We start from the raw sequence: 27,928 nt of genomic DNA, 5'->3' as shown, positions 1-27,928 counted from the left end.
GGGAAGACAAATCTCAGGGTTGTATATTACACACACGCTTTGTTGATAAGTATACGTTGAATCTTTTCATACTCCAACACCATGTAGTTAGAACATGAGAAATTTTTTGACAATAGGCCATATGGCTCAACGAAGCTTGCCAAATTCCTATTCACATAATGTGTTGGAATAACTATCGAGTTTAGATTTGCAAGTCTCTAAGGTGCTACTCTCAACTAGTTAGTTTGTTCCATATGTCCACAACTCACCTTGTAAAGAAATGCTTCCTGATGTTAGGCTAAAATCTCCCTTAACCAGTCTCCACCTATGGCCCCATGTCCTTGATGATGGATTAATTTTGAAATAGCAGATGGCATCCATCTTACTTATACAGTTAATGATTTGAACAGTTCTATCATGTCTCCTCTCATTCTATGTCTGCTTAGGCTAAAATGATTTAATTCTTTCAATCTTTCTTCACAGCTCATACCCTGCTGACCTGAAATGAGTCTAGTCATCCTTCTCTGGACTCTATCGAGTGCCTTTACATCCCTCACACAATATGGGAACCAAAACTGCACACAGTTTTCAAGGTGTAGCCTCATGAGCGCATTATATGGTTTAAGGAGAATGTTTCTTAACTTGAACACTGCACTCAACAGCTTCTTCCCCTCTACCATCCGATTCTTAAATGAACATTGAACCTTAGGACACTAACTCACTTTAAAAAAAAATAGTATTTCTGCTTTTGCATTTTTTAACATCTATTCAATGTACGTACGCTGTAATTTATGTACTTATTTATTATTTTTTACTTTATTATTTTTTTCCTCTGCTAGATTATGTATTGCATTGAACTGCTGTTGCTAAGTTAACAAATTTCACATCACATGCCGGTGACAATAATCCTGATTCTGATATACCCCAACATTCTATTAGCCTTCCTAATCACTTCTGTGCATTGTTTAGATGTTGATAGTGATGAGTCTATCAGGACACCCAAATCCTTCTTATTCAGTGCACTTTCTAACTTAAGACCCCCCTCCATTGCATATTTATATCTATATTTCTACTCCCTGTATGTAATACTTTACATTTACTTACATTAAATTTACCATTTATCTGCCCACATCTGGATTTTGTTTAGATCTAACTGTATTGATTCTGCTGCCTGAATGTTATCAGATTCCGCCCCCCCCCCCCCCCACCAATTTTGTGTCATTGAACTAACCATTTGTCTCTGTGAGATTGCACTGCCATTCAATGTTCAGGTTTAATCTTCTACCTCTTCAGCACTAATCCCTTGATTTCTTTAATATCAAAAATAAATCTGTAGATCTGTATCTTGTAAATACTTAGAAGATGCTTCCACAGACTTCTTAGACAGGGAATTCCAAACAATCATTATTGTCTGGATGAAGAAATTTTTCTTATCCATCCTGAATTGTCAGCTCTTTCCTTTTAGACAGGCCACTTGTTCTAGATAGCCCAACCAGTGTAGGCGTCACCCCTATTAAGTTCTGTAAGAATTCTTGAACCTTACTGAAGTTCATTCTGCCAAACTCAAGACAATAGTCAGCCTAAGCTCTCCATGAAGGAGAGATCCTGTTCCAAAAACCAGTCTGAAGAATCTTTGTTGCAGTTCATCTAGGAAGACCAACCTGTGCTCAATATTCCAGTCTCAACCTGGGCCTTATTCAATTTCAATATGACATACAGTTGAAGTCAGAAGTTTACATACACCTTAGCCAAATACAAACGTACATTTAAACTCAGTTTTTCACATTCCTGACATTTACTCCTAGAAAACATTCCCTGTCTTAGGTCAGTTAGGATCACTATTTTAAGAATGTGAAATGTCAGAACAATAACCATGTAACAATTACAATAACAATAGTAGAGAGAATGATTTATTTCCACTTTTATTTCTTTCATCGCTTTTCCAGTGGGTCAGAAGTTTACATACACTTTGTTAGTTAGAAAATTTGTGGGCAGAACTGAAAGTGTGTGAGCAAGGAGGCCTACAAACCTGACTCAGTTACACCAGTTCTGTCTGGAGGAATGGAACAAAATTCCAGCAACTTAATGTGAGAAGTTTGTGGAGGGCTACCCAAAATGTTGGGCTCAAGTTGAAGAATTTAAAGGCAATGCTACCAAATACTAACAAAGTGTATGTAAGCTCCTGACCCACTAGGAAAGTGATGAAAAAAATAAAAGCTGAAATAAATTATTCTCTCTACTATTATTTTGACATTTCACTTTCTTAAAATAAAGTAGTGATCCTAACTGACCTAAGACCAGGAATGTTTTCTAGGATTAAATGTCAGGAATTGTGAAAAACTGAGGTTAAATGTAGTTGGCTAAGGTGTATGTAAACTTCTGACTTCAACTGTAATTACTGTTATAGTCAAGTCCTCTTACAATATTGATCAACATATTATGTCTTCTGATATGTTACTATTACTATAAATTACTATTTTCTTTCAGTTCACAAGAACTCCAATTTTTATGTTATTGCCAAATGTGAAAATTGTTCCCCACACCCATCCAAATGACTGAAATTGGTTGGCGTAGAAGATTGCCAAATGACACAGAGGTATAGAGACATCAATTGCAGATATGGAAGGAAAAATGGCAGATGGAAGTTAAAGCAGCACACACAAAATGCTGGAGGAACACAGCAACATCTATGGACAAGATTACAGTTGATGTTTCAGGCTGACGCCCTTCCTCAGGATCCGCTGAAAGGACTTGATCCAAAACATTGACTATACTCATTTCCATAGATGCTGCCTGGCCTGCTGAGTTCCTCCAGCATTTTGTGTGTGCTGCTTTAACTTCCAGCATCTGCCGATTTTCTCTTGTTTGTGAGATGAAAGTTAATCTGGCCAAATGTGAGCTGTTGGACTTTAGGAGATCAAATATAAAGGGCCAAGTCACTGTTAATGGAAGAACCCTTGAAAGTGTTGATAGATCGAGTGATCTTGGTGTCCAAGTCCATAGCTCCCTGAAAGTAACTGCAGAAGATGATAGAGTGGTAATGAAAGCAAACTTGCTTTTAGTCGAGGCATGGAGTTCAAAAGTCAGAAAGTTAAGCAGCAGCTTATAAGACTAGTTAGGCTACATCTGGAGTATATTAATCAATTCTGTATGCCCCATTATAGGTAGGATATGGGGGCTTTGGGGAGGGTATAGAGGGGTTTTACCAGGATGCTGCCTGTATTAGACTGCATGTGCTACAAGAGAGGTTGGACAAATCTGGACTGTTTTCTCTGGAGCAACGGGGCCAAGGGGAAATCTGACAGGGTTTATAAGGTTATGAGAGGTCCAAGTGAAGTAAACATTTGGTACCTTGTACCAGGTTCAAAATCCTAACACTAGAAAGACATACAATTAAGGATGCATTTAAGGTGAGAGGAGGTTATTTTCAAAGCAGATGTGTGGGACAAGAGTTGCGTGCTCAGAATGAACTGCTAAAGGTGGTCAAGGCAAATGTAATAGGGGCATTCTTAAGCAGGCTCACAGATGTGCAGATAACAGAGGGATAACGACATCATATAGGCAGAAGGAATATGCATACAGAGTTCCCAACATCACTAGACCACTGTTATACAAAGATAAGGAATGCCTACTGATCCATGCCCAGAACACATTTCAGGAAATCTGTCCTTCTACCTGTATACAGGCAGATGCTAAACAGCAAGGTTTCTGAGACAAGGTCAACAAAGAGGCTGTCACAGGAGGCAGAACAGCGGCTATGGGGTTACTGTCAGTCAGTGGCCTGGGCTGTGCAAGTCTTCTGAATGAATACAACATGGTTGTCATGGAGTTTATAAAAATAGTTGTTGATGAGTCATTTGGAATCTTCCCCAAATAAAAGTCCTGGATAAAACCCATGAGATCTGCAACCTACTAAGGGCCAGATCAATCTAGCGACCAATAAAGTTACAAGTCGTCCAGGTACAATCTTCAGAAAGCCACCTCTTGGGCGAAGTGGCAATTCTGGGCTAAGCTTGAAGCAATGAAGAACGCTTGACAGTTGTGGCTGGGCTTGAATGCTATCATCTCTCATAAAATAAAATCAAGCAAGTTAGGCGACAACAGGGCTTCACTTCCAGATGAGCTCACTTTGATGCAAAAACACAAAAAAAATAAAATCACAAACTCCCACAGCCCCTGACAATCCTGTGATTTCAGGATCAAAGCAGAAGTGCACATATCCTTTCAGAGGGTGAACTGATGGAAAACATCTGGCCCAGGTGGGGTACATGGCCAAATATTAAAGACTGGCTGGAGTGTTCACTGAGATCTTAAACTTCTCACTTTGGCAGTCTGAGGCATTAAGTAGGCTTCACTTATACCAGTGCCTAACAAGAAAGCGGTAACCTAACCTCAATGACCAGCAGCACTTGCATCCACAGTTATGAAGTGTCTTGAGAGATTAAGGATGAAGCATATCAACTCCTGTCTGAGAATTTACTTCACTCCGCTCTAATTTGCCTAATGGAACGATAGGTCTACAGCAGATGCCATCTCATTGGCTTTTCACTCAGCTCTAGACCATCTGGACGGCAAAGACACATCTGTATGCTCTTAGCTCATAGCTTAGCATTTAACACTACCATCTCTTTAAAACTAATCAATTAAATTGGCCTCAATTCATCATTGTGCAATTGAATGCTTGATTCCCTAACTTGTAAACCTCAGTTAGCTTGGATTGGCAACAACATTCCCTCCACAAAGATTCAAAGTATGTATGTAGTTTAAACCCTGATTATTTGTCTTCCTGCAGACTGCCACAAAAGAAAGGAACACCATGGAACCTGGTCAAAGAAAACACCAAGCACCCAATGCACATGTAATGCCCTGGTTATGATTTTTACTACTATGCTGTAGGTATTTCATTTTAGCAGTTTTGTAGGGGCAGTCTGTTCTGCTTCAGCTTGCTTGGGTTTGAGATGAGACAAGATGCTTGTTATTCAGCTTAGGAATGTGCTGTTAGCCAATCAGAATGGTAGAATTGGGGGGTGGGGGGGGAAAAGAGGTCTTTGTTGGCTGGATCTGGGAGAAGACACAAAGAAAGGTGGCTGAGGATGCCACTCCTGTTACACAAGGTGCTTTGTGCTGATGAATGGCTTCAAGGAGGGAGGACTAATACTCCTGTCAGAGACCCATTTGTTCGAGATGGGTTAGAAGTGACAGATGATGTGTGTTTTCACGCAGATTGAAGGTCCAGCGCATGAGTGACAGACAAGTTCAAGATGAGCTCCAACCTTGACTTGACTGTTTAAGAGTAATGGGTGTTTTTGTTTTTTTAAAATTTCTTTTATTTAATAGTTTGCTTAAATTAACATTCTGAAATATACTTCTTTACAAATTATATGTAGATGATGATCTGTTATTTCTAGCCAGGTGTAGTAAATCACAGAGCATTCACACGAACCAGGGTTTGGGTGGGTGAGACATCCCAACCTCATGGATTTTGTGGGTCAAAAGTTGTATACACTTCAGATGTATGAAGCCAGAGAAAGGTGGGTTTATCGCCACAGTATCCAGTGGCTGTTAGCAAGGGGCTAACGAGTTGGTTTTCTAGACACCCAGAGGAAAAGGGGGTTCCATGTGAAGAAAGAAAGAACAAATCATGTAAATGGCAGAAAAGCAAATAACACACAGAATATCAAACAACAAACTGCAGAGCCTCAAAACAATCTGAGAATGTTCAGTTTCGTTCAGTTCAGTTTAGCACTGTATCATTTGTTGCTTACAGGCTGTACAGCCAATCCACTCTGATCAAAGTTACATGAAAATGTAACTAAAAACCACAAAGAACATGAATTGCAGAGCCTCTAAACAAGTCCAATCCATAAATAACACACAAAATGCTGGTGGAACGCAGCAGGCCAGGCAGCATCTATAGGGAGAAGCACTGTCGATGTTTCGGGTCCTGACGAAGGGTCTCGGCCCAAAATGTTGACAGTGCTTCTCCTTATAGATGCTGCCTGGCCTGCTGTGTTCCACCAGCATTTCGTGAGTGTTGCTTGAATTTCCAGCCTCTGCTGTTTGCCAATCCATAAATCTTGCTGATCAAACCAAGCCCAAGACCCAAGGCTCTGGCAGCAGTGAGGGAGAGAGAGACCAGTCAAAGCAGGCAAATGGTGTTGAACGCCCCCTCACCTTCCACTCTTGTCCTTGTTGATTTCAATCTTGTTTGACGTTTTAATCATCAAGATCAGTGCTAAATTGAATCTCCATTAGCCCAGGTGCACTTCAAGGCTTTGTGCTTAGCCCTCCTGCTCTATTTGCTTTACACTGGAGCTGTGAGAAAGCTCAGCTCCAATACCACATTAAAGTTTACTGACAACACCACTGTTGTAGGCCGAATCAATGGTGGTGACCTATCAGTAGGAGAGATTGAAAATATACCGGAGTAGAGCCACAACAACAACCTGTCACTCAATGTCAACAAGACCAAGGAGCCGATTATTGACTTCAGGAGGAGGAAAGCAGAGGTTCACAAACCAGTCATCATCAGGGGATCAAAGGTGGAGAGGGTTAGCAACTTTAAATTCCCCAGTGTTATCATCTCAAAGCATCTGTCCTGGGCTCAGCATGCAAAGCCAATCACAAAGAAAGCATGGCAGTGCCTCTACTTCCTTAGGAGTTTGAAAACATTCAGTATGACATCTAAAACATTGACAAACTTTTATAGATGTGTAATGGAGAGTATATTAACTGAGTGTATCACAGCCTGTTATGGAAAGACCAATGCCTTCGAATGGAAAATCCTGCAAAACGTACTGGATACAGCTCAATCCGTCATGGGAAAAGCCCTCCCCTCCCAATCTCATCTGCTCAGAATGTTGTCACAGGAAAGCAGCATCCATCATCAGGGATCCCGACAACCCAGGACATGCTCTCTTCTCACTGCTCCCATCAGGAAAGTGGTACAGGAGCCTCAGGACTCATACCACCAGGTTCAGAAACAGTTACTACCCTTCAACCATCAAGCTCTTGATAATTTCACTCATCTTCACTTGTCCCATCTTTGAAATGTTCCCACAACCTCTGTACCTACTTTCAAGGACTCTTCTCTCATGTTCTCAATATTTATTGCTTATTTATGTATTATTTCTTTTTGTATTTGCACAGTTTGTTGTCTTTTGCACACTGGTTATATGCCCAGATGATGGTGTCATTCATTCAGGGTTTTGGATTTTCAGAGTATGCCTCTAAGAAAATAAACCTTGGAGATGTATATGGTGCAATGTATGAGGGGTGATAGATAAGTTTTTTGTCTAAGGTAGAAGGTGTCAATTTTAGAAAACCTAGCACATTTATTTTTCCAACATAGTCCCCTCCTACATTTACACACTTAGTCCAGCGGTCGTGGAGCATACGGATCTTGGACCTCCAGAAAATGTCCACAGCAGGGGTGATTGATAAGTTTGTGGCCTAAGAAGGAGAAAGGTTATACAGCTCTCGTTACATGCACATGAAGTTCAACTCTTTGACTGTGCAGGAAGTTTGAAGTTAATAAATCAGTTAATAACTCATCAGGAGTGATTGATACATTCATGGCCTAAGGTAGAAGGAGATAAGTAAAATCCAACTTCTGGACTTAAACTGATCTCAGACACTAATCTCTGCTTCATAATGTTTGCAGCTTTGAATGACCTTGTTTGCTGATACACTGCTAAATTATTACAGTTATGTCAATTGCAAAACAATATAGATTTGAAACTATGTACCATTCAATTGTATTAAAATTATACTTTATTTTGTTTACCTTTCACGTCTTCATCTTCAATGGTTGTATTGGTGCTTTCTGAGGATTCCTAAGAGGAAAACACATGCGGACACTATATTATGTGCATACGGGTACTGAAGAATTGATTCAAACAGAGAAACACAACACCAGGAACACAGATACAAGATGAAGTAAGATGGAAGAAATATTTAACAATTTCATCAGCAGCCCACCAGCTCTGTTATATCACAAGTTACTATTCAAATGCACTCCTTATTCTATTCAGTACTCACCCGTTCAAACCTCTGTTGCTCTTTCCTGGCTTAATACTGCCAATGCCCTGATCACCCACATTCCATATTAGTAAACCTTCCTAGACTCTTGAGTCAACCATTCCTTATAAAATTTTCACCGTCATTTTCAAAATCCTCCCATTCCCTTCTCTATAATCTCCTCTTGTATGAAAACCAAAAGATATCCATGATCATCCAACCTTGTCTCTTCAATGCAGCTTGAAAATTCTATGTTGCTTCTCTCCTTTAAAACTCCCTTTCTTTACATGGCCATCTCCTTAATAACGTGATGCAGCTCTGTGGTTGAGGATGAACTGTTAATTTATAATGACCCTGTGAATCTCCTCAAAGTCAATACCAATTGATATTGTTTAAACCTTAGGGTTTAGCCAGAACGCAACTGCTTTACATGCAGCAGGTCAGCTTCAAATTACTTTGTTTTCACTTTCCTCACTTGGTTGATTCAATAGGCAGCTATCCCCACAAACAAGATTTGGCAAATAACATTGGGTTGTTATGATACAGACTACTATTTATACTAAGTAAATGTATTTAAAAACTTTATTGACCAGTTCTTAGTAAAATCTTACTATGTTCATAGAGAAACTGATCATAAACAAAGGTGTTTTATATATTTGAATTAGATATATTAATATTTTGAAACAATCAACAGAGTTCATAATAGATATTGTCATCACCATACCAACCGGCAGAGGCTTTTGCCAAGACGTACGTAAAATGAAAATTAATGAGTGTTGACGTACCCAGTTAATGCATCTAGTTGGTAACTGGAGGAACAAATCACAACTGGTGGCTCATCAAGATACCACAAGCAGAAAGAAACGGAAGCCAGCAGGACTTGCCACCATAAATAAAAGTTTCACCCGATACAATACATGCCTCCCAGTAGGTGTGATATAACCAAGAAACATGCAGCTACTGACAAAAAAATTACATTCTTTAATAAATTCAAGAAATAATAAACATGAATTTATGATTTCTTGCCTTAGCCACAGAAGTTCTAATGCAACTGGCAACCAATAACAAGCATTTAGTGGTTATTATATACATGAATGAGATTTTAAAACTTTTTAGAATTAAAAATGACAAAATACATTTTCCGCTATTAATACTTATATTTTGTAACTCCAGAACTAATCAAAAAATATATATAGGAGCTGGGATGCTTGTGTGTTATTGAGGCACAGACATGATTTGGGGTGTGGACATGTGCTTCTTACATAGAACCCAAAATGAATTATGTAAACCAAGAATGCTTAATCAACCAATATAACTCAGATATTAAATCTACTACACTTGATGGGGGTTGCCTTATGTGGGGGTTGACAGTTGTTGTATCATCCAAGCTGAGAGCTATAATATTGGCAGAGCCAGTTACCTAGGCAGAGTGAAAGTGAAAATGAAAATATTAGCTCGAAGTTTTGTCTGGTGGCCTGGGCAAGCAGCTTGCCATGCATTGTTCGGGAGCCAACATGTCCAGAAGTAACTTGTCCAGAACTGTCAGAACCACTTCCGGTCGACCCAGAGCCAATTACTACAATCACCATGGAGGAGCCCGCAAAACCTGAAATTGTTTCAGAACCACAGGTCTCACCTGCCAAGCAGAGTGAACCCTCTTTGTCAGGAAAGAAATTTATTCCACAAGAGGAAGAAATCCTCCAGTGATTCAATCTGTAGGCCTAGGGGGGAAGGGGGGAAGGGAGGGAGGGAGGCACACAAAATTAGATTCAACTTTGTCATTGTGCCGAGTACAGATACAAAGCCAAATGAAATGCAGTTGGCATCTAACCAGTCATTGCAAGAATAGTGTTATTTACAAAATAACTGCAAGTAAAAAGTGCTACAGCACACAAATATAAAAGTACTGAGACAGTACAATATGGGTGCAATACTGCTTAGTGCTGTGATGTGAGGTTCAGCAGGGTCACAGCCTCAGGGAAGAAGCTCTTCCTGAGCCTGCTGGTGCGGGAGCAGAGGCTCCTGTAGCACCTACCGGGTGGGAGGAGAGTAAAAAGTCCATGGTTAGGGTGAGATGCATCCTTCATAATGCTTTTTGCCCTGCCCAGGCAGTGTTTATGGTAGATGTTCTCAATAGTGGGCAATTGGGTGCCGATAATCCACTGCGCAGTTTTCACCACATGCTGAAGTGCTTTGCAGTCTGATACGGGACAATTGCCATACCACACTGAGATGCAGTTGTTGAGTATGCTCTCAATGGTACAGTGGTAAAAGTCTGTCAGTATCCTGGGACAGAGGTGAGCTTTCTTGATGCTCCGCAGGAAATAAAGGCGCTGTTGCACCTTTTAAATCAGGATGGAGGATTTCAGGGACCAGGTGAGATTCTCGGAAATGTGGACACCAAGGAATTTGAAGCTTGATACACGCTCCACTACAGCTCCATTGATGTAGATGGGGACATGAGTGTGGCTCCTAGCATGCCTGAAGTCCACAATGATCTCCTTGGTCTTCTGGGTGTTAAGGGCCAAGTTGCAATCGGCACACTACATGACCAGGTGCTGGACCTCGTCCCTGTAGGTCATCTCGTCATCCCCTCTGATCAGGCCAACCACCATGGTGTTGTCTGTGAACTTGATTATGGAGTTAGAACCATGTACAGGAGGGCAGTATATTATATATACACACACACACATACATATTTGCATATATATGCACATACATTCTATATTGGGATGGAGTTCATAGCTAAGCAGGGAGTGTAGTGTATTTAATATTTGAGTGATATTGTAAATATATTGTTTGAAGAAGCATTCTTTCTTTCCATAATTCATTATGGGTTATATGTAAAAGTATGCGAATGGTACAGGTCAATATGCCACATCATATGTAAGTGCCTCACAAGAGAAAAAGAAATTTGCAAGCTCCCATGTCCCCCAACCCCCCATTAACTTTTGGAAGTACAGAACATAACAAAAACTACCTATGCGTTTAGATAAGTTGCAAGAACTTTCAGAAATAGAATCAGCTCTGTACAATAGGTATATTAAAATTAGCTTTAAATAGCTGATTCTTACACTTTATATTTTTCTTTGAAAATCATGCAATTTACAATAAATTTGCATCACCAGTAAATGATTCCTCAAAAATAGAATTAAAATGGCTCCAAAACCACATGATATATCTTGTATCAACTGTGCAAAGAATGGCAAAGCATTAGCACCAAGGACCAATAATATGTTCTGTGGCTAATGCTGTTTACAACACAGCCAAACAAAAAGGCTGCAGTTTTAACTAAGCAGATGTTTTCTCCACTCTTTAGCGCATGCAGCCATACACCATACATAACATGCTAATATTACACCCATACTTTTAACAAGATGAAGTATACTGAAGACGCATAAAGAACACTGAATGCTTTTTAAATGGTCCATGCATTCCCCTCCCTAACAAAAAACAGGAAATCACATCACAAATAGCAGATGCTGAAGAATTTGTGCAAGCCAACATCTAAGATACTCCAGTTCCTCTATGTTACAAAGGTTTCTGTTTGATCTGTATAACAAATCCCATCAAATATTAGATATTCATTAGATCTTATACTATGCACTTTGATGAAGCAAGTGCTGAAATGCTTAAGCAGTGAACACATCTTGGAATACCTTATTTCCATCAGCAGGATTGTGGATTACAGTAGTTTGGGGCTCCTGAGCAAGATAAAAGAAAACTCTCATTGGTCATGGTTATCTTCAGCGATCAAAATGTTTAAGAGCCAACTACAGGAATGAGAGGCCAAAGCAGTTTTATTACCATCATGTGAAAAAAAAGTCTTAAAACACAATTAGCAAACAAATCAAAATTAGAAATGGGTTTCTATTACTATCAGCAACTACTGCTTGGCATCCTGCAGGAAATGGCCTCATCACCTACAGTAGCAGCATGCAATTTCTTAAAACTGCCTACCAACATTTCTGTTAGCTCCCTGAAGTCAAAGCTTTGTTTTGCCAAATTTAGAGCAGTCCACCTTTGGGTATAGTAGCTGACATCAGTAGAGGAGCTAAAAGCAATATATAGGAAGGCAGTAGCCTGCCATTATGACATGCAGAGTAACAGGAATGACCATGTTCAGTGTTATGATAAAGAGCTGTATGTATGTGTTGATTCACATAACAGAACAGAGGCACATTTTGAAAAAGATCACATAGTACCTCCGAAAGCAAATGGAAAAAACAAATAGAAAAAGGAATCAAGGTATACCAGTGCTGGGGTAGGTATGGGTTCTTTTGGGCTGGTTACTACGTTGGCTTTGTTGTTTATCTGCAGGTAAGTTAAAACAGAAAATGCGTAAGCCTCAAAAATAAATTCTCCACGGTATAATGGACCATGTTACAACTGATCTGAAATAAACATCTGTTGGGAAATAATGTGGGCTTTAAGACTTCCTAAGATATTACATCTAATATCCAGTATCTGAATTTGCAAGAAAGGGCAGAAGAAAAATTGTATGGTTATACTTTCGATTCAGTGCAAGGCTTAAGAAACATTATGTAACACACGATATACATAAAAATATAATCAACAGTACAATTGTATGAAATAACCAAAGATTCCAATCAGAACACACACAGTTCTAATTCAGCTAGGGCTATTTTATACCAGAACTCTTTAGCAGCTTTGATAATCCATCGCTGTTCTTGGTATGTAATTGTGCTAGAGGCAACACATCGTCTTTACAAGCTACCTAATGGTATCTTTTAACCATTAAGTTTCGTCAACTCATGAATAAAAATACACTCTACATTCCAACAACAACTGAGAGAAATAAAAAGCCAAAACATGCCAACTTTGCACAGGGCAAGTAATTTTGGCTGTAAGTCCACATGTTTTCAAGTATTGTGTAAATGGTAAGACCCTGTTGGAAACAGACTTCTGTGGTATAATGCTATGATATGAGAGGGCCAAATCAGGGTCCATTCATTAAACTGCTGAATAACACATTTTGATAGCTAGCAGAATCATGCCTCCTGGCTGTCAAATGCACAAACTTCTGAATGCTCTCAGCAATTAAAAATGTTCAAGTGGCAATCAAAAAAACCTGGAATACTTAAAATAAAAGATATTTTATTATTTAATTCAGAATCACCCTCTAAGCTATTTACTTCTTTCCTCTTCCATTGGACAGAAGATACAAAAACCTGAAAGCATGTATCACCAGCCTCAGGGACAGCATCTACACTAGTAAATGGCTTTGGTGCATAGAAACATAGAAAACTTACTGCACAATACAGGCCCTTCGGCCCACAAAGTTGTGCCGAACATGTCCCTACCTTAGAAATTACTAGGCTTACCTACAGCCCTCTATTTTCCTAAGCTCTATGTACTTAGCTAAAAGTCTCTTAAAAGTCCCTATTGTATCCGCCTCCATCACTGTTGCTGGAGCCCATTCCATGCACTTACCACTCCGAGTGAAAAAAAACAACTTATCCGATATCTCCATGTATCTATCCAAAAGTCTCTTAAAGACCCTATTGTACCCACCTCCACCACCATTGCCGGCAGCCCATTCCACACACTCACCACTCTCTGAGTAAAAAACTTACCCCTGACATCTCTGTACCTACTCCCCATCACCTCAAAGCTGTGTCCTTTTGTGGCAGCCATTTCAGCCCTGGGGAAAAGCCTTTGACTATCCACACGATCAATGCCTCTCATCATCTTATACACCTCTATCAGGTCATCTCTCATCCTCCGTCGCTCCAAGGAGAAAAGGCCGAGTTCACTCAACCTATTCTCATAAGCCATGCTCCCCAATCCAGGCAATATCTTTCACATCCTTCCTGTAGTAAGGCAACTAGAATTGAGCACAGTACTCCAAAGTGGAGTCTGACCAGGGTCCAATATAGCTGCAACATTACCTCTCGGCTCCTAAATTTAATTCCACAATTGAAGGCTAATACACCGTTTCCCTTCTATGGACTCGGACCCCAAGATCCCTCTGATCCCTCACACTGACAAGAATCTTACCATTAATACTATATTCTGCCATCATATTTGATCTACCAAAATGAAGCACTTCACACTTATCTGGGTTGAACACCATCTAGTTTTGCACCCTATCAATGTCCTACTGTAACCTCTGATCCACACTATCCACAACACCTCCAACCTTTGTGTCATCAGGAAACTTATTAACCCCTTCCCCCACTTCCTCATCCAGGTCATTTATAAAAATCATGAAGAGTAAGGGTCGCAGAACAGAACCCTGAGGCACTCCACTGGTGACCGACCTCCAAGAATATGACCCGACTACAACCACTCTTTGCTTTGTGGCTCCAGAACTGGCTTGCCCACAGAAGGAAATGTCCCCTTGGATCCCATGCCTCCTTACTTTCTCAATAAGCCTTGCATAGGGTACCTTATCAAATGCCTTGCTGAAATCCATATACACTCCATCTACTGCTCTTCCTTCATCAATGTGTTTAGTCACATCCTCAAAAAATTCAATCAGGCTCGAAAGGCACAACCTGCCTTTGACAAAGCCATGCTGACTATTCCTGATCATATTATACCTTTCCAAATGTTCATAAATTCTGCCTCTCAGGATCTTCTCTATCAACTTACCAAACACTGAAGTAAGACTCACTGGTCTATAATTTCCTGGGCTATCTCTACTCCCTTTCTTGAATAAGGGAACGACATTCACAACCCACCAATCCTCCGAAACCTCTCCCATCCCCATTGATGATGCAAAGATCATCATCAGAGGCTCAGCAATCTCCTTCCTCACCTCCCACAGTAGCCTGGGGTACATCTCATCCAGTCCCAGCGACTTATCCAACTTGATGCTTTCCAAAAGCTCCAGCACATCCTCTTCCTTAATATCTACATTCTCAAGCTTTTCAGTCTGCTGCAGGTCATCACTACTATCACCAAGATCCTTTTCCATAGTGAATACTGAAGTAAAGTATTCATTAAGTACTTCTGCTATTTCCTCCGGTTCCATATATACTTTTCCAGTCACACTTGATAGGTCCTATTCTCTCACGTCTTATGCTCTTGCTCTTCACATACTTGTAGAATGCCTTGGGGTTTTCCTTAATCCTGCCTGCCAAGGCCTTCTCATGGCCCCTTCTAGATCTAATTTCATTCTTAAGCTCTTTCCTATCAGCCTTATAATCTTCTGGATCTCTAACATTACCTATCCCTCTGAACCTTTTGTAAGCTTTTCTTTTCTTCTTGAATAGGTTTATTACAGCCTTTCTACACCACGGTTCCTGTATGCTGCCATAACTTCCCTGCCTCATTGGAACGCACCTATGCGGAACTTTACACAAATATCCCCTGAATATTTGCCACATTCTTCCATACTTTTCCCTGAGAACATCCGTTTACAATTTAAGCTTCCAATTTCTTGCCTGATAGCCTCATAATTCCCCTTACTCCAATTAAACCTTTTCTAATTTGTTTGTTCCTATCTCTCTCCAATGTTACTGTAAAGATAGAATTAACTATCTCCAAAATGCTCTCCCACTGAGAGATCTGACACCTGACCAGGTTCATTTCCCAATACCAGATCAAGTACAGCCTCTCCTCTTGTAGGCCTATTGTGTCAAGAAACCTTCTTGAACACACCTAACAAACTCCATCCCATCTAAACCCCTTGCTCTAGGGAGATGCCAATCGATATTTGGGAAATTAAAATCTCCCATCATGACGATTCTGATATTATTATTGCAATAAGATAGACACTTGACCTTACAATCTATTTTGTTATGTACTTATCATGCACTTTATTATCTACTTGTACTGCATGAAATTATCATGCACTTTCTCATCTACCTGTACTGCCTTTCTCTGTAACTGTTATTGATTTACCTTGTTCTACCTCAATGCACTGTGTAATGATCTGATCAGTATGAACAGTTTGCAAGACAAGCTCTTCACTGTAGTTCAGTACGTGAAAATAACATAACCAATTCTTTGCTGATGAAACACATCATTTGCTGTTACTGTGTATGTCTAACTCAGTACATGTTAAGTAGTGACCCTGAAAGAAATTCATGCTCTGTCAGTGGGCTCCACAAGCTGTGTTTATGCAAGTATTCAAAGTTGATGACACTTACAAGGAGAAATGCCGGCAGTATGTTGTAAAATTATTGGCATTTTCCAGCAGGTTGCAGCCCATGAATGTTATTGAAAAATGTGTGAAGGTGAACAAGCAATAACTTATTTTCAGGCAAATCCTTGTGGGAAAAAGGCGAGGAAAAATTAGCAACACTCATTTTAAAGATCACCACAGAAAGCATCTCAGCCAGCTGCATCACAGCTTAGTAGGATGAAGCAGAGGTAGGACATGGGAGATAAATTACAAAGGGAATTAGAAAAGGCATTAAATAAGGGATATGTTACGATACTCATGTGAGACTTCAATATTCAGCCAGATTAGGAAAATCAGGTTGACGCTGGATCCTAAGAGAGGGAATATGTAGAATGCCTATGAGGTGACTTTTTAGAGCAGCTTATAGTTGAGTTCACTAGGGGAAAGGCAATTCTAGATTGGGTGTTATGTAATGAACCAGTTTTGATTAGGCATCTAAGGTAAAGGAAACCTTGGCAGGCAGTAATCATAATATGATACCATGCAGCTACAGAAGGAGAACATTAAGTCAGATGTATTAGAATTACCGCGGAGTAAAGAGAATTACAGAGGCACGAGAGTTGAGTTGGCCAAAGTTGACTGGAAGGGAACACGAGCAGGGATGAAGGCAGAATAGCAATGGGTTGAGTTCTAGGGCAATTCAGACCCCAGCCTTCCCTTCTCCTTCGCCAGCCCTTCTCTTCTTGGACACCCTGTTCTGGATCTCTGCCTCCTCAGATTCTTTTCATCACTAATTGTCAAAGAGACATCAACTGTCTCGATTTCAGCACTCCTCTCTCCTTTTCCAACCTGGCCCCTTCTGAAAGCATTGCCCTCCACTCTGCCCACACTAATCCCAATCTTACCATCAAACCCGCAGACAAAGGGGTGCTGTTATAATGTGGTGGACTGTTATCTACCCTGCTGAAGCCAAGTAACTACTCTCAGACACCTCCTCACACCTACCCCTCAAGGAGGGTCCCACTCCACACCATCAGAAAACCTCTCTGATGCCATCACTAGCCTCATCCATTCTGGAGAACAACCAACCACTGCCACCAAACTCAGATCCCTTACCCTGCACTGCATGCTTCTACCCCCTACTCAAGATCCACTGGACTGTCTGAGTAGGCCTATTGTCTCTGATGTTCCTGCCCTACTCAACATGTCTTCATAGCTCGATTCCTTTCTATCCCCCTTGGTTCAGTCACTTCCCACCTGCATCTGCAACACTTCTAATGCCCTGAATCTTCTCAGTAAACTTTCAGTTCCCTGGCTCGGACCACCTCATTATTATCAAGGATGTTCAGTGTCTATACACTTTTATCCCCCATCAAGGTCTCAAGGCTCTTTGCTTTTTTGAACCAGTCAATTCTCCTCCACCACCAGCCTCTTCTGTCTGGCAGAACTGGACCTCACCCTGAACAATTTTCCTGTGGTTCCTCCCACTTCCTCCAAACCAGAGGGGTAGCCATGGGAACTCACATGGGGCCAAGCTATGCTTTGCCTTCTTGTTGGCTATGTGGGACAGTTTATGCTTGAAACCTTCCTTGGTTATACACTACATTAACAACTCTATTGGCAATGCTTCATGTACCCATCCTGAGCTCGTCAACTTTATCAATTTTGCCTCACACTTCCCCACCCTTTCTTGATCTTTCTATTTCCATCTCCTGAGAAAATTGTCAACCGACATATTTTATAAACCTACTAACACCCATGGTTATCTTGACAATAACTCTTCCCACCCTATCTCCTGTAAAAATGCTATTTTCTCAGTTTCTCTACCTCCATCACATCTGTTCTTAGGATGCAGCTTTCAACTTCCAAACATCAGAGATGTCCTCCTTCTTTAAATGGGGTTTCCTCCCTCTACTAATGCTGCCTCACCCGCATGTCCTCATTTTCCCCACCTTCGTGTGGTTGTAATAGTGATAGCGTCCTTCTTGTCCTTCCCTACCACCCCATCAGCCTCTGCATCCAACACATTATCCTCTGCAACTTCAGCCATCTCCAAAGGGATCCTTCCACTAAACACATTTTCACATCCCACTTTCCACAGGGATCACTGCTCTATGAATTCTATTGTCCATCTCCACTAACCCCCCTACAAGCACCAATCCCTGCAAGCAGCCATACACATCCTCCCTCCCCTCCATTCAGGACTGCATACAGTCCTTCCAGGTGAGGCAACATTTCTCCCTCGAATCTGCTGGGGTTGTCTATTGTATCCAGTGCTCCCAATGTGGCCTCCTCTACACTGGTGAGACCCGTCATAAATTAGGGGACCACTTTGGCAAGCACCTCTGCACCATCCACCGCAAGTGGGAGCTCCCAGTGGCAAACATTTTAATTCCAATATGTCAAATGCCAAGATGAAGCCATTCTCATGGTGGAGGAGCAACACCTTATTTTTTTACTGGATACCCTCCAACCTGATGGTACGAACATCAATCTCTCCTGGTGAACAAAATTCTCCCTCTCCTTCCTCTATTCCCCACTCTGAACTATTGATTCTTCTCACCTGCCTATTACTCCCCCCCACCCCCCAAGTCCCCTCCCCCTTCCCTTTCTCCTACTCTCTCCTATCAGATTACTTCTTTAACTTTCCTACCCACCTGGCTTCACCTTTCACATTCCAGCCATGTGTACAAGAATTGATTCCAGGAATGAAAGGGTTAATGTAAGAGGAATATTTAATGCCTCTAGGCCTGTACTCGCTGGAGTTTAGAAAAATGAATGGGGATCTCACTGAAGCCTATTGAATATTGATATGCCTGGACAGGGTGGATGTGGAGAGGATGTTTCCTACAGTGGGTGAGTCTAGACCAGGGGTCGATAACGTTTACCACTGAAAGAGCCAATATGGACCCATTTCCCACAGAAAAGAAAACACGGAGAGCCACAAAACCCATTTGACATTTAAAATGAAATAACACTGCATACAACGGTTTTTTTTTGCCTTTATGCTATGTATAAACAAACTATAATGAATTGCATTTATGAAATTGATGAACTCCTGCAGAGAAAACGAAATTACATTTCTACATGCAACAAAAACATTTTGAACTCCGAAAAAAAGACGTTGGGTTGAAGGTTTCTCCATAGGTAGCCTACCTTGGATCGAAGAATTAAAAGAAAGCGCGCACTGGCGGGTGTCAGGCATTGGCAGTGGTGATGTATATTAATAGCGATAAAAAACACGTTGTAGCAGTGTAGCGCTACACGCAGCACTAAAATAAAGACACTGCAGTCAAAGGTAACTTTATTCGAACTAAACAGCCTTGATTTAAAGCCTCCCTCAACCCGTCCCCGTGGGCGCGGATGCTCCAAAAGACACGTACTCACAAACCCCCGTAGGCCATCTCCCTTAGCCGGAATGGTGGCTAATTGTGAGCCAGTTCGGATGTGCCAGGAAATGGGGTCTCCACAACGTTTTAAAGATTGTGCAAGATCACCATAATCTTCAAATTTCGAATTACATTTCAAAAACTAACAAACTACGGGGAGCCGCAGCACAGAGATCAAAGAGCCGCAGCACAGAGATCAAAGAGTCGCATGCGGCTCCGGAGCCGCGGGTTGCCGACCCTTGGTCTAGACCAAAGTTTACAGTCTCAGAAGACAGGGACATCCATTTCAAACAAAGATTAGAAGGAATTTCTTTGGCCAGTTGGAGGCAAATCTGTGGAAATCATTGCCACTAACAGTTGTAGAGGCCAAGTCACTGCGTATTTTAAAATTGTAAGCTAAGTCTCTTGGTTAGTCAGGGTGTCCAAGGCTACAGGGAGAAGGCTGGAGAATAGGGTTGACAGGGATAATAGTCAGCCATGATGGAATAGTGGAGCAGACTTGATGGGCCAAATAACCCAATTCTGCTTCTGTGTATTATGATCTAGCAGTGTGGCAACTGTTTTATCTAAAAAAATTGCAGAGAATTGTGGACATAGCTCAATCTATCATGAAAACCAGCCTCCCCTTCATGGACTCCGTTTACACTTCCTGCTGCCTTGAGAAAGCAACCAGTATGGCCAAAGGTCTCTCCCACTGGTAATTCTTTTTGAGCTCTTAACCTCAAGACCCTAACTAATGAAGGCCAATGCACCATACACTATTTTCACTATCCTATCAACTAGTGGGTCAATTTTGAGGGATAGTCAGCATGGCTTTGTCAAGGGCAGGTTGTGCCTTACGAGCCTAATTGAATTTTTTTGAGGATGTAACAAAACACATTGATGAAGGCAGAGCAGTGGATGTAGTGTATATGGATTTCAGAAAGGCATTTGATAAGGCTCCCCCTGCCAGGCTCATTTAGAAAGTAACAAGGCATGGAATCCAAGGGGACATTGCTTTGTGGATCCAGAAATGGCTTGCCCACAGAAGGCAAAGGGTGATTGTAGATAGCTCAGATGCTGCATGAAGAACAGTGGTGTTCTACAGGGATCTGTCTGGGACCCCTCCTCTGTGATTTTTATAAATGACCTGGATGAAGAATTAGATTGGGGGGGGGGGGCGTTAGCAAGTTGCTGATGATACAATGTTAAGGGTGTTATGGATAGTCTGGAGGGCTGTCAGAGGTTACAGCAGGACATCGATAGGATACAGACTGGGATGAGAAGTGGCAGATGGAGTTGAAACCTGGTATGTGTGAAGTGGTTCATTTTGGTAGGTCAAATATGATGGCAGAATATAGTATTAATGGTAAGACTCTTGGCAGTGTGGAGGATCAGAGGGATCTTGGGTACGACTCCATAGGACGCTCAAAGCTGCTATGCAGGTTGACTCTGTGGTTAAGAAGGCATATAGTGCATTGACCTTCATCAATCGTGGGACTGAGTTAAGAGCCGAGAGGTAATGTTGCAGCTATATAGGATCCTGGTCAGACCCCACTTGGAGTACTGTGCTCAGTTCTGGTCATCTCACTATAGGAAGGATATGGATACTATAGAGAGAGTGTAGAGGAGATTTACAAGGATGTTGCCTGGATTGGAGAGCATGCCTTATGAGAACAGGTTGAGTGAACCTGGCCTTTTCTCCTTGGAGTGATGGAGGACGAGAAATGACCTCTGATGATGAGACACCTTGATCATGTGGACAGCAGAGGCTTTTTCCCCAGGGCTGAAACGGCTAAAATGAGGGGGCATAGTTTCAATTTGCTTGGCAGTAGGTATTGGGGGTGGGGGGGGGGGAGAATGTCAGGTGCAAGTTTATCCACATACAGAGTGACACTGGTAGAGGTGGATACAAGAGACTCTTAGATAGTCAGGTAGAGCTTAAAAAAGTAGAGGGCTATGGAAATTCTAGGCAGCTTCTAGAGTAGGTTACATGGTCGGCACAACATTGTGGGCTGAAGGGTCTGTAATGTGTTGTAGATTTCTATGTTCTATACACGTGGATTTCAAGATCCCCGTCATCCTCTATATGCTGGGTTCCTGCCATTAATGCTGCATTCTGCCTTCAAATTCAACCTTCCAAAATGTATCACTTCACATTTATCTCGGGTTGAACTCCATCTGCCACCTCTCTGCCCAACTTTAAATTCTATCAGTGTTCCATTGTAACACTGTGCAACGTACGACACTGTCCACCACCCCAGGTCCTCTTTAAGCCTCTTCCCTCTCACCTTAAACCAATGCTCTCTGGTTTTAGACATCTACCAAGGAGAGACTCTGGCTACATGCCACCATTTATTTAATACATATGTCTACAGACATATAATATCTACATTCATCCACTCAAGTTTGCCTACCAGCACAGCAGATCCACAGCAGAAGCCATTTCATTGGCTCTTCAGTGAATCCTGGAACATTTGGACAGCAAAGATGCATACATCAGGATGTTCTTAGTCAACTACAGGTCGACATTCAACACTATCATCCCCTCAAAACTAATCAGACCTTGGCCTCAATACCTCCTTGTGCAATTGGATCTTTGGTTCCCTCACTTGCAGACCCTGCCAGTTCAGATTGGCAACATCTCCTCCACAATCTCCATCAGCACAGCAAGAACAAGGGACTTCAGGAGGAGGAATCAAATGCCCACGAGCCAGTCCTCATCAGGAGAGGGTCAGCAACTTCCAATGTCTCTGTATTGTTATTTCAGAGGACCCATCCTGGGCCCAGAACTCAACTGTAATTACAAAGATAGCATGGCAGGGGTCTAATTCCTTAGTAGTTTGCAAAGATTTGGCATGACATCTATAACTTTGCCTAACTTCCTCAGATGTGGTTTTGAGAATATATTTTGGTATATCACAACCTGTTATGGAAGCACCAATGCCTTTGAATGAAAAATCCTACAATAAGTAGCAGATAAGGCTCAGTCCATTTTAGGTAAAGTCCTCTCCACCACTGAGCACATCTATATGGAGCATTTCACGAGAAAGCAGCATCCATCATCAGGGACCCACAGCACCCAGGTCATGCATTCTTCTTGTTACTGTCATCAGGAAGAAAGTACAGGTCCTACCACCAAGTTCAGAAACAGCAATTACTCCTCAACCATCAGGCTCCTGAAACAGAGGGGATAACATCACTCAACTTCATTGCCACGTTAATGAACTGATTCCACAACCTATGGACTCACTTTTAAGGACTCTTCATGTCATGTTCTCTGTAGTTATTGCTTATTTATAATGATTATTATTTACTTATTCTTCTTTGTTTTGTACCTGTGCAGTTTGATATATTTTGCACATTGGCTGTCTGTCCTGTTAGTGTGATTTTTCATTGTTTCTATTATGATTATTGGCTTTATTGAGCATGCCTACAAGAAAATAAATCTCAGGGTAGTATATGGTGACTTTTGTACTTTGATATTAAATGTACTTTGATCTGACTTTTATAAAATTATCCACCTCTATCATATCTCCTCTTAGCTTGCTTTGCACCCACAAAAACAGAACAAGCCATCCAGTGTCTCCTTATAACTCAAGCTCTTCCTTGTGATTCTTTATTGTGCCCTCTCTAGTTTAATCATGTTGTTTCTGTACTGTGGTGACCATGGCTGCACACAATACTCGAGGTGTAGCCATTGTAACATGGCATCTCAAGGCAAGTTACCTTTCTTCAACACCCTGGGCAGCTGTGCTGCCACTTTCAGGGTACAAGTAAAATACTGTACTTGCATCACAAGGTTTCTTTATTCAACAACACTACCAAGACCCTGCCATTCACTGTTCTAGTTCAACTTCACAAAATGCATCACTTCTCGGTTTTTTCCTTCTATCCTCATCATGCCATTTTTGTCCAGTACTGTAGTGATACATTTTTGCGAGCATTAGCACAGCAGACAGCAGTTGAAATGCTGCTCATCTACACGTAATGGTGTGTAGCATCAATAAAGGAATCTAGTTGTGCTGAGACATTTTTATCACCCACAAGAACAGCATGGCGTAGACAGATGGATCAATCTGTATAGGACATTGAACAGTAGAGCAGACAAACAGACTCTTCAGCCCATGATACTATGCCAAACTAATTAAACTTACAATTACACCAATGTGCAACATAGCTTCAGAAATGCAAGAATTTATAAAAAATGTCCCTAAGTATAACTTTAAAAAAAAATCAGACGAATCAACAATCTCTAACTTGTATGGTGTTTAGTGAACAAAGAGCATACTATAGAATTCATAGTAGATTTCTATGCATGTTACTCATTCTTCACCAAATTCTCTAAAGCAAAGCTTAAAGCAAGCTTTAAAGCAAGCACTTTAAAAGCATTTGCAGGAGTGGGCCACACTGAGCCTCAGGTCTGCCCTAATATTCAATGGAAGCACTGCTGATCTTATCTCTGGCCCAATTTAATTTTTTGGATAGATCCCCATTACTTAATTCCACTGTAGTCCAAAAACAAATCGGTCTTGGCTTTGAATAACTCAATATCCCAATTTCTCCAGGGCTCAGTTATGAGAAAGGAGAAACTTCTAATTAGATGGCCATAATGGTTGGTCATCTTTTCTGAGATAGGTCATGTTCCTTTCAGATTTCTACAGCAAGACAACCATACTCATAGCATCAACCATGTCAAGTCTCCTCATAATTGTGTTTCAATATCACCACTTATTCTTCTAATCTTCAGCTAGTCCCTCGACTCAATCTTTCCTCACAAGATAATTTCACCCCGTCACCTCCAATGCCTTTCCTCTCTCCCCACTCCAATACCAGAATTGTTGTGACAACTTCATCCCCAAGATACGTACATCTGTAAATCCTGTGACTTCACACCATATTTCAGGTGTGGTCTTACTAAGACCTTGCATAAATGCAAGACTTAATTTATTTATCCCCCTTGCAACACTGCAATCACTTGTTGCTAATTCTTGTTCAAACGTGCATTTCTTTGAACAACATTTAATACTTTCTCACCATTTGAGCACACTTGGCATTTATAGTCTTCCTAACAGCGCAAATAACATCACATTTCTCCACTTACCATCACTTTATCAGTCAATTTGAGGATTTCCTCTTGCAGGCACTTTGTGTCCTCATTACAATTTACTTTCATCCTCAGTTTGCTGGGTTCAGATGCTTTATCTCTAAGTTACTAGTGTAGTCTGTTAATAGCTGTGGAACCAACATTGATCTTAATACATCCTACTAGTTGCAACTTACCCAGTACGAAGTGACGATGTAACCCAGTTCTTCATGTTCTGTGCAGGCCAACTTGTTACCCTTGCTAACAAGCTCACCCTGAAACCCATGTGGCCTTATTTTGTGCTGTAAATTGTTATGTGGAGCAGTAACCCAAATTAATGCCTTAATACAAAGGCTCTCCTGATTAACAGACAACCTGATTCATAGAAATCTGACTGTCCCCATTTTTCCTTACATCAGCTAACTTAGAACATAGAACAGTGTAGCTCAGGAACACACCATTTAGCCTATGATGTTGGGCCGAACCAGCTAAAAAGCAAATCAAAAACACCCAACACCTAAACATCTCCCTCCATCTTCCATACACTCATGTGCCTATCCAAATGTCTCTGAAAAACCTCTAGTGTATTTGCCTCCACCACCATACCAGGCAGCGAAGGACTCTGAATAATAACTTTACCCCTCACATCCTCTTCGAACCTAACCCATTCACTTTCAATGCAGGTCCTCTGATATGAGACATTTCAACCCTGGGAAACAGATACTTTCTGTCCACTCTATCTGTGCCTCTCATAATCTTGTAAACCTCCATCGGATCTCCCCTTAGCCTCTGATGCTCCAGAGAAAACAACCCAAGCCTCTTGTGATAACACAAGCCCTCTAAGCCAGAAACATCCTGGTAAACCTCTTCTGCACCCTTCCAAAGCCTCAACATTCTTCCTAGAGTGGGGCAACCAGAACTGTATGCAATACTCCAGACGTGGTCTAACTAGTTTTATAAAATAGCAAAATAACTCTTGATTTTTGGACTCAGTACCGCAACTAATGAAAGCAAGCATTCCATAAGCCTTCTCAACCACCCTATTGACCCACATACTCACTTTCAAGGAGCTATGAACATGGACCCCAAGATTTCTCGGCTCACCAACATTGTTAAGGATCTTGCCCCCTTGAATTTGCTCTACCTAGGTCCAACACCTCACATTTATCTGGGTTAAACCCCATCTGCTATTTCTCAGCCCACATCTGCAACTGATCTATATCGTGCTATATTCTTTGCCGGTCTTCTACACTTTCCACACCACCACTAGACTCAGTATCAACCAAACTTGCTAACCCAGTATCTACATTTTCATTAAGGTCATTTATATACATCAGAAACAGCAGAGATCCTGTGGAACTCTAGTAATTACAGACCTCCAAATTGAATAAGTACCTTCAACCACTACCCTTTCTCTTCCATGCATAAGCCAGAATCCAAACAGCCAATTTGCCGCAGATTGCATTCATCTTAACCTTTGGAATTAGCCTCCATGAGGGACTTTGTCAAAAGCCTTTCTAAAATCCATGTAGACAACATCCACTGCTCTATTCTCAATCTCCCCTGACACCTTGTCAAAAACTCAGTCAAGATGGTTAGGCATGACTTGTCCTGCCCAAAGCCATATGCTGGCTCCCCCTAATTAGGCTATGGGTTTGCCATCTTGGACAATGTCTCCAATCCACTCCACTCCATAATGTACTGGTTAGGCACAGGAGTACATTCAGCCAGAGACTCATTCCACCGAGATGCAACACTGAGCGTCACAGGAAGTCATTCCTGCCTGTGGCCATCAAACTTTACAACTCCTCCCTCGGAGAGTCAGACACCGAGCCAATAGGCTGGTCCTGGACTAATTTAAACTTGGCATAATTTACTTATTATTATTAAATTATTTATAGTTTTATATTGCTATATTTCTACACAATTCTTGGTTGGTGTGACTGTAACAAAAACCAGTTTCCCTCGGGATCAATAAAATATGTCTGCCTGTTTCCAAATGCTCAGAGATCCTGTCCCTAAGAATTTTCTCCAGCAATTTCCCTACGAGTCACCAATCTGCCATTCCCAGGATTTTCTCGTTTCCTTCTTAAATAGAGTACAAGATTGGCTATTCCTTTTTCATTGGTAAATACTGAAGCAAGGTACTCATTAAGTACCTCACTCGAATAATCTGACTTCTTTATACTCCTCATGTGCTTCATTTGATCCTATCTTCTGAAGCTTTACATACTTGTCCTTTTTCTTCTTGACCAAATTCTTCACCTCTCTGGATATCCAAGGTACTCTTCCCTTTCCATCCCCATCCTTCCTTCACACATCCTGTATTTTGTGCAATTGATCTTTTTACACCTCCACGATGTGGACTTGCCAGAGAAAAGGTGTTCCCAAATAACATTTCTTAGTAACTCCCTAAAGCCCTTGTAAGTTGCCCTACTCCAATTTAAAACAATTGGAAGTAAATGATTTCTTGGCCTAACAGATAACATTGTTTTGTGTTTTTATTGCTTTATTATGTTTATTTCAAGATACAGTACAATAACAGGACTTTCTGGCCCAACAAGGCCAATTACATCGATGTGGCCAATTAAGCTACTAATCCATATGTTTTGAGATGTGGGAAGAAACCAGAGCACCCTGTCACAGGAAGAATGTACAAACAGTGCCATTAATGATTGGGGCGCTGCCAATGTCACTAAGTGCTATTCAGCTGAAGTCTGAAAGGACATAGATGTAAAGTTACTAGATGTCACCAGCTCTGAACCCGAGGTCTTGTTGGATTTCAAAACATAAATGAATTCCAAACTTTGTCAAAGAAATTCACCAGTGTCTGGTATATTTTTAGGTTCCTCTCCATGGCAATGTTCATCTCAGAGACAGTGGAATTGGAAACCTGGCAAATGAGTCAAGTGAAACTGAGCAAAACTAGCAATTTGTATTTCCTGTGATATCCAATAATACCTAACAGGCAGTATTAAAAGAATGAAAAAAAATCACAACAATCAAACAACACAGGTAATCATGTGATTAAATATGCAAGAGTCAGAGTTTAATGTTAGCTCAGCTGCTGAATAATTGGTGTGTCATTTTGTCACTACTAAATAAATGGTTTAATAAGTTGCAATGCTTATACAGAAATTGTACATGTGAATTGATTTTACCTTCAGTTGCCATGCTCCCCTAATTGATTAATCAAATTTTCAATAATTTCTCTTGGCTTTTTAATCCTTATAGAAATAACCTAGTTTTTGCTAAGTAAATATAGCATGTTCACTGGGTTGTATTATCTCAAATAAAAACAAGTTTGTGCTCCTGAATCAGAAAGGGAAGCTCTCCTTTTATGGGAAATGGGTTTTATCTTGGGTTTGGAGGGAAAATCAG

At 41.0% G+C, this 27,928-nt stretch overlaps 1 protein-coding gene across 7 annotated transcripts in view; it reads right to left on the bottom strand.

The window, feature by feature from the left end:
• LOC132404565 (calcium/calmodulin-dependent protein kinase type II subunit delta) overlaps positions 1-27,928 on the bottom strand; it is a 460,565-nt gene that overhangs the window by 41,279 nt on the left and 391,358 nt on the right. For 3 of the 7 annotated variants that reach the window (XM_059988784.1, XM_059988785.1, XM_059988788.1), the window contains exons 14-16: positions 12,253-12,312; positions 11,658-11,702; positions 7,766-7,814 (exon numbers count right to left, since the gene is read on the bottom strand). In XM_059988784.1, the coding sequence (XP_059844767.1) occupies positions 7,766-7,814; positions 11,658-11,702; positions 12,253-12,312 (154 nt within the window). The remainder of the gene's footprint in view (positions 1-7,765; positions 7,815-11,657; positions 11,703-12,252; positions 12,313-27,928) is intronic. The other 4 variants (XM_059988786.1, XM_059988787.1, XM_059988789.1 and 1 more) reach the window with 2 other exon arrangements.

The sequence above is a fragment of the Hypanus sabinus genome, chromosome 14 (genome assembly GCF_030144855.1).
Source record: "Hypanus sabinus isolate sHypSab1 chromosome 14, sHypSab1.hap1, whole genome shotgun sequence".
NCBI lineage: Eukaryota > Metazoa > Chordata > Chondrichthyes > Myliobatiformes > Dasyatidae > Hypanus > Hypanus sabinus.
This window is presented reverse-complemented; position numbering and strand designations above follow the sequence as displayed.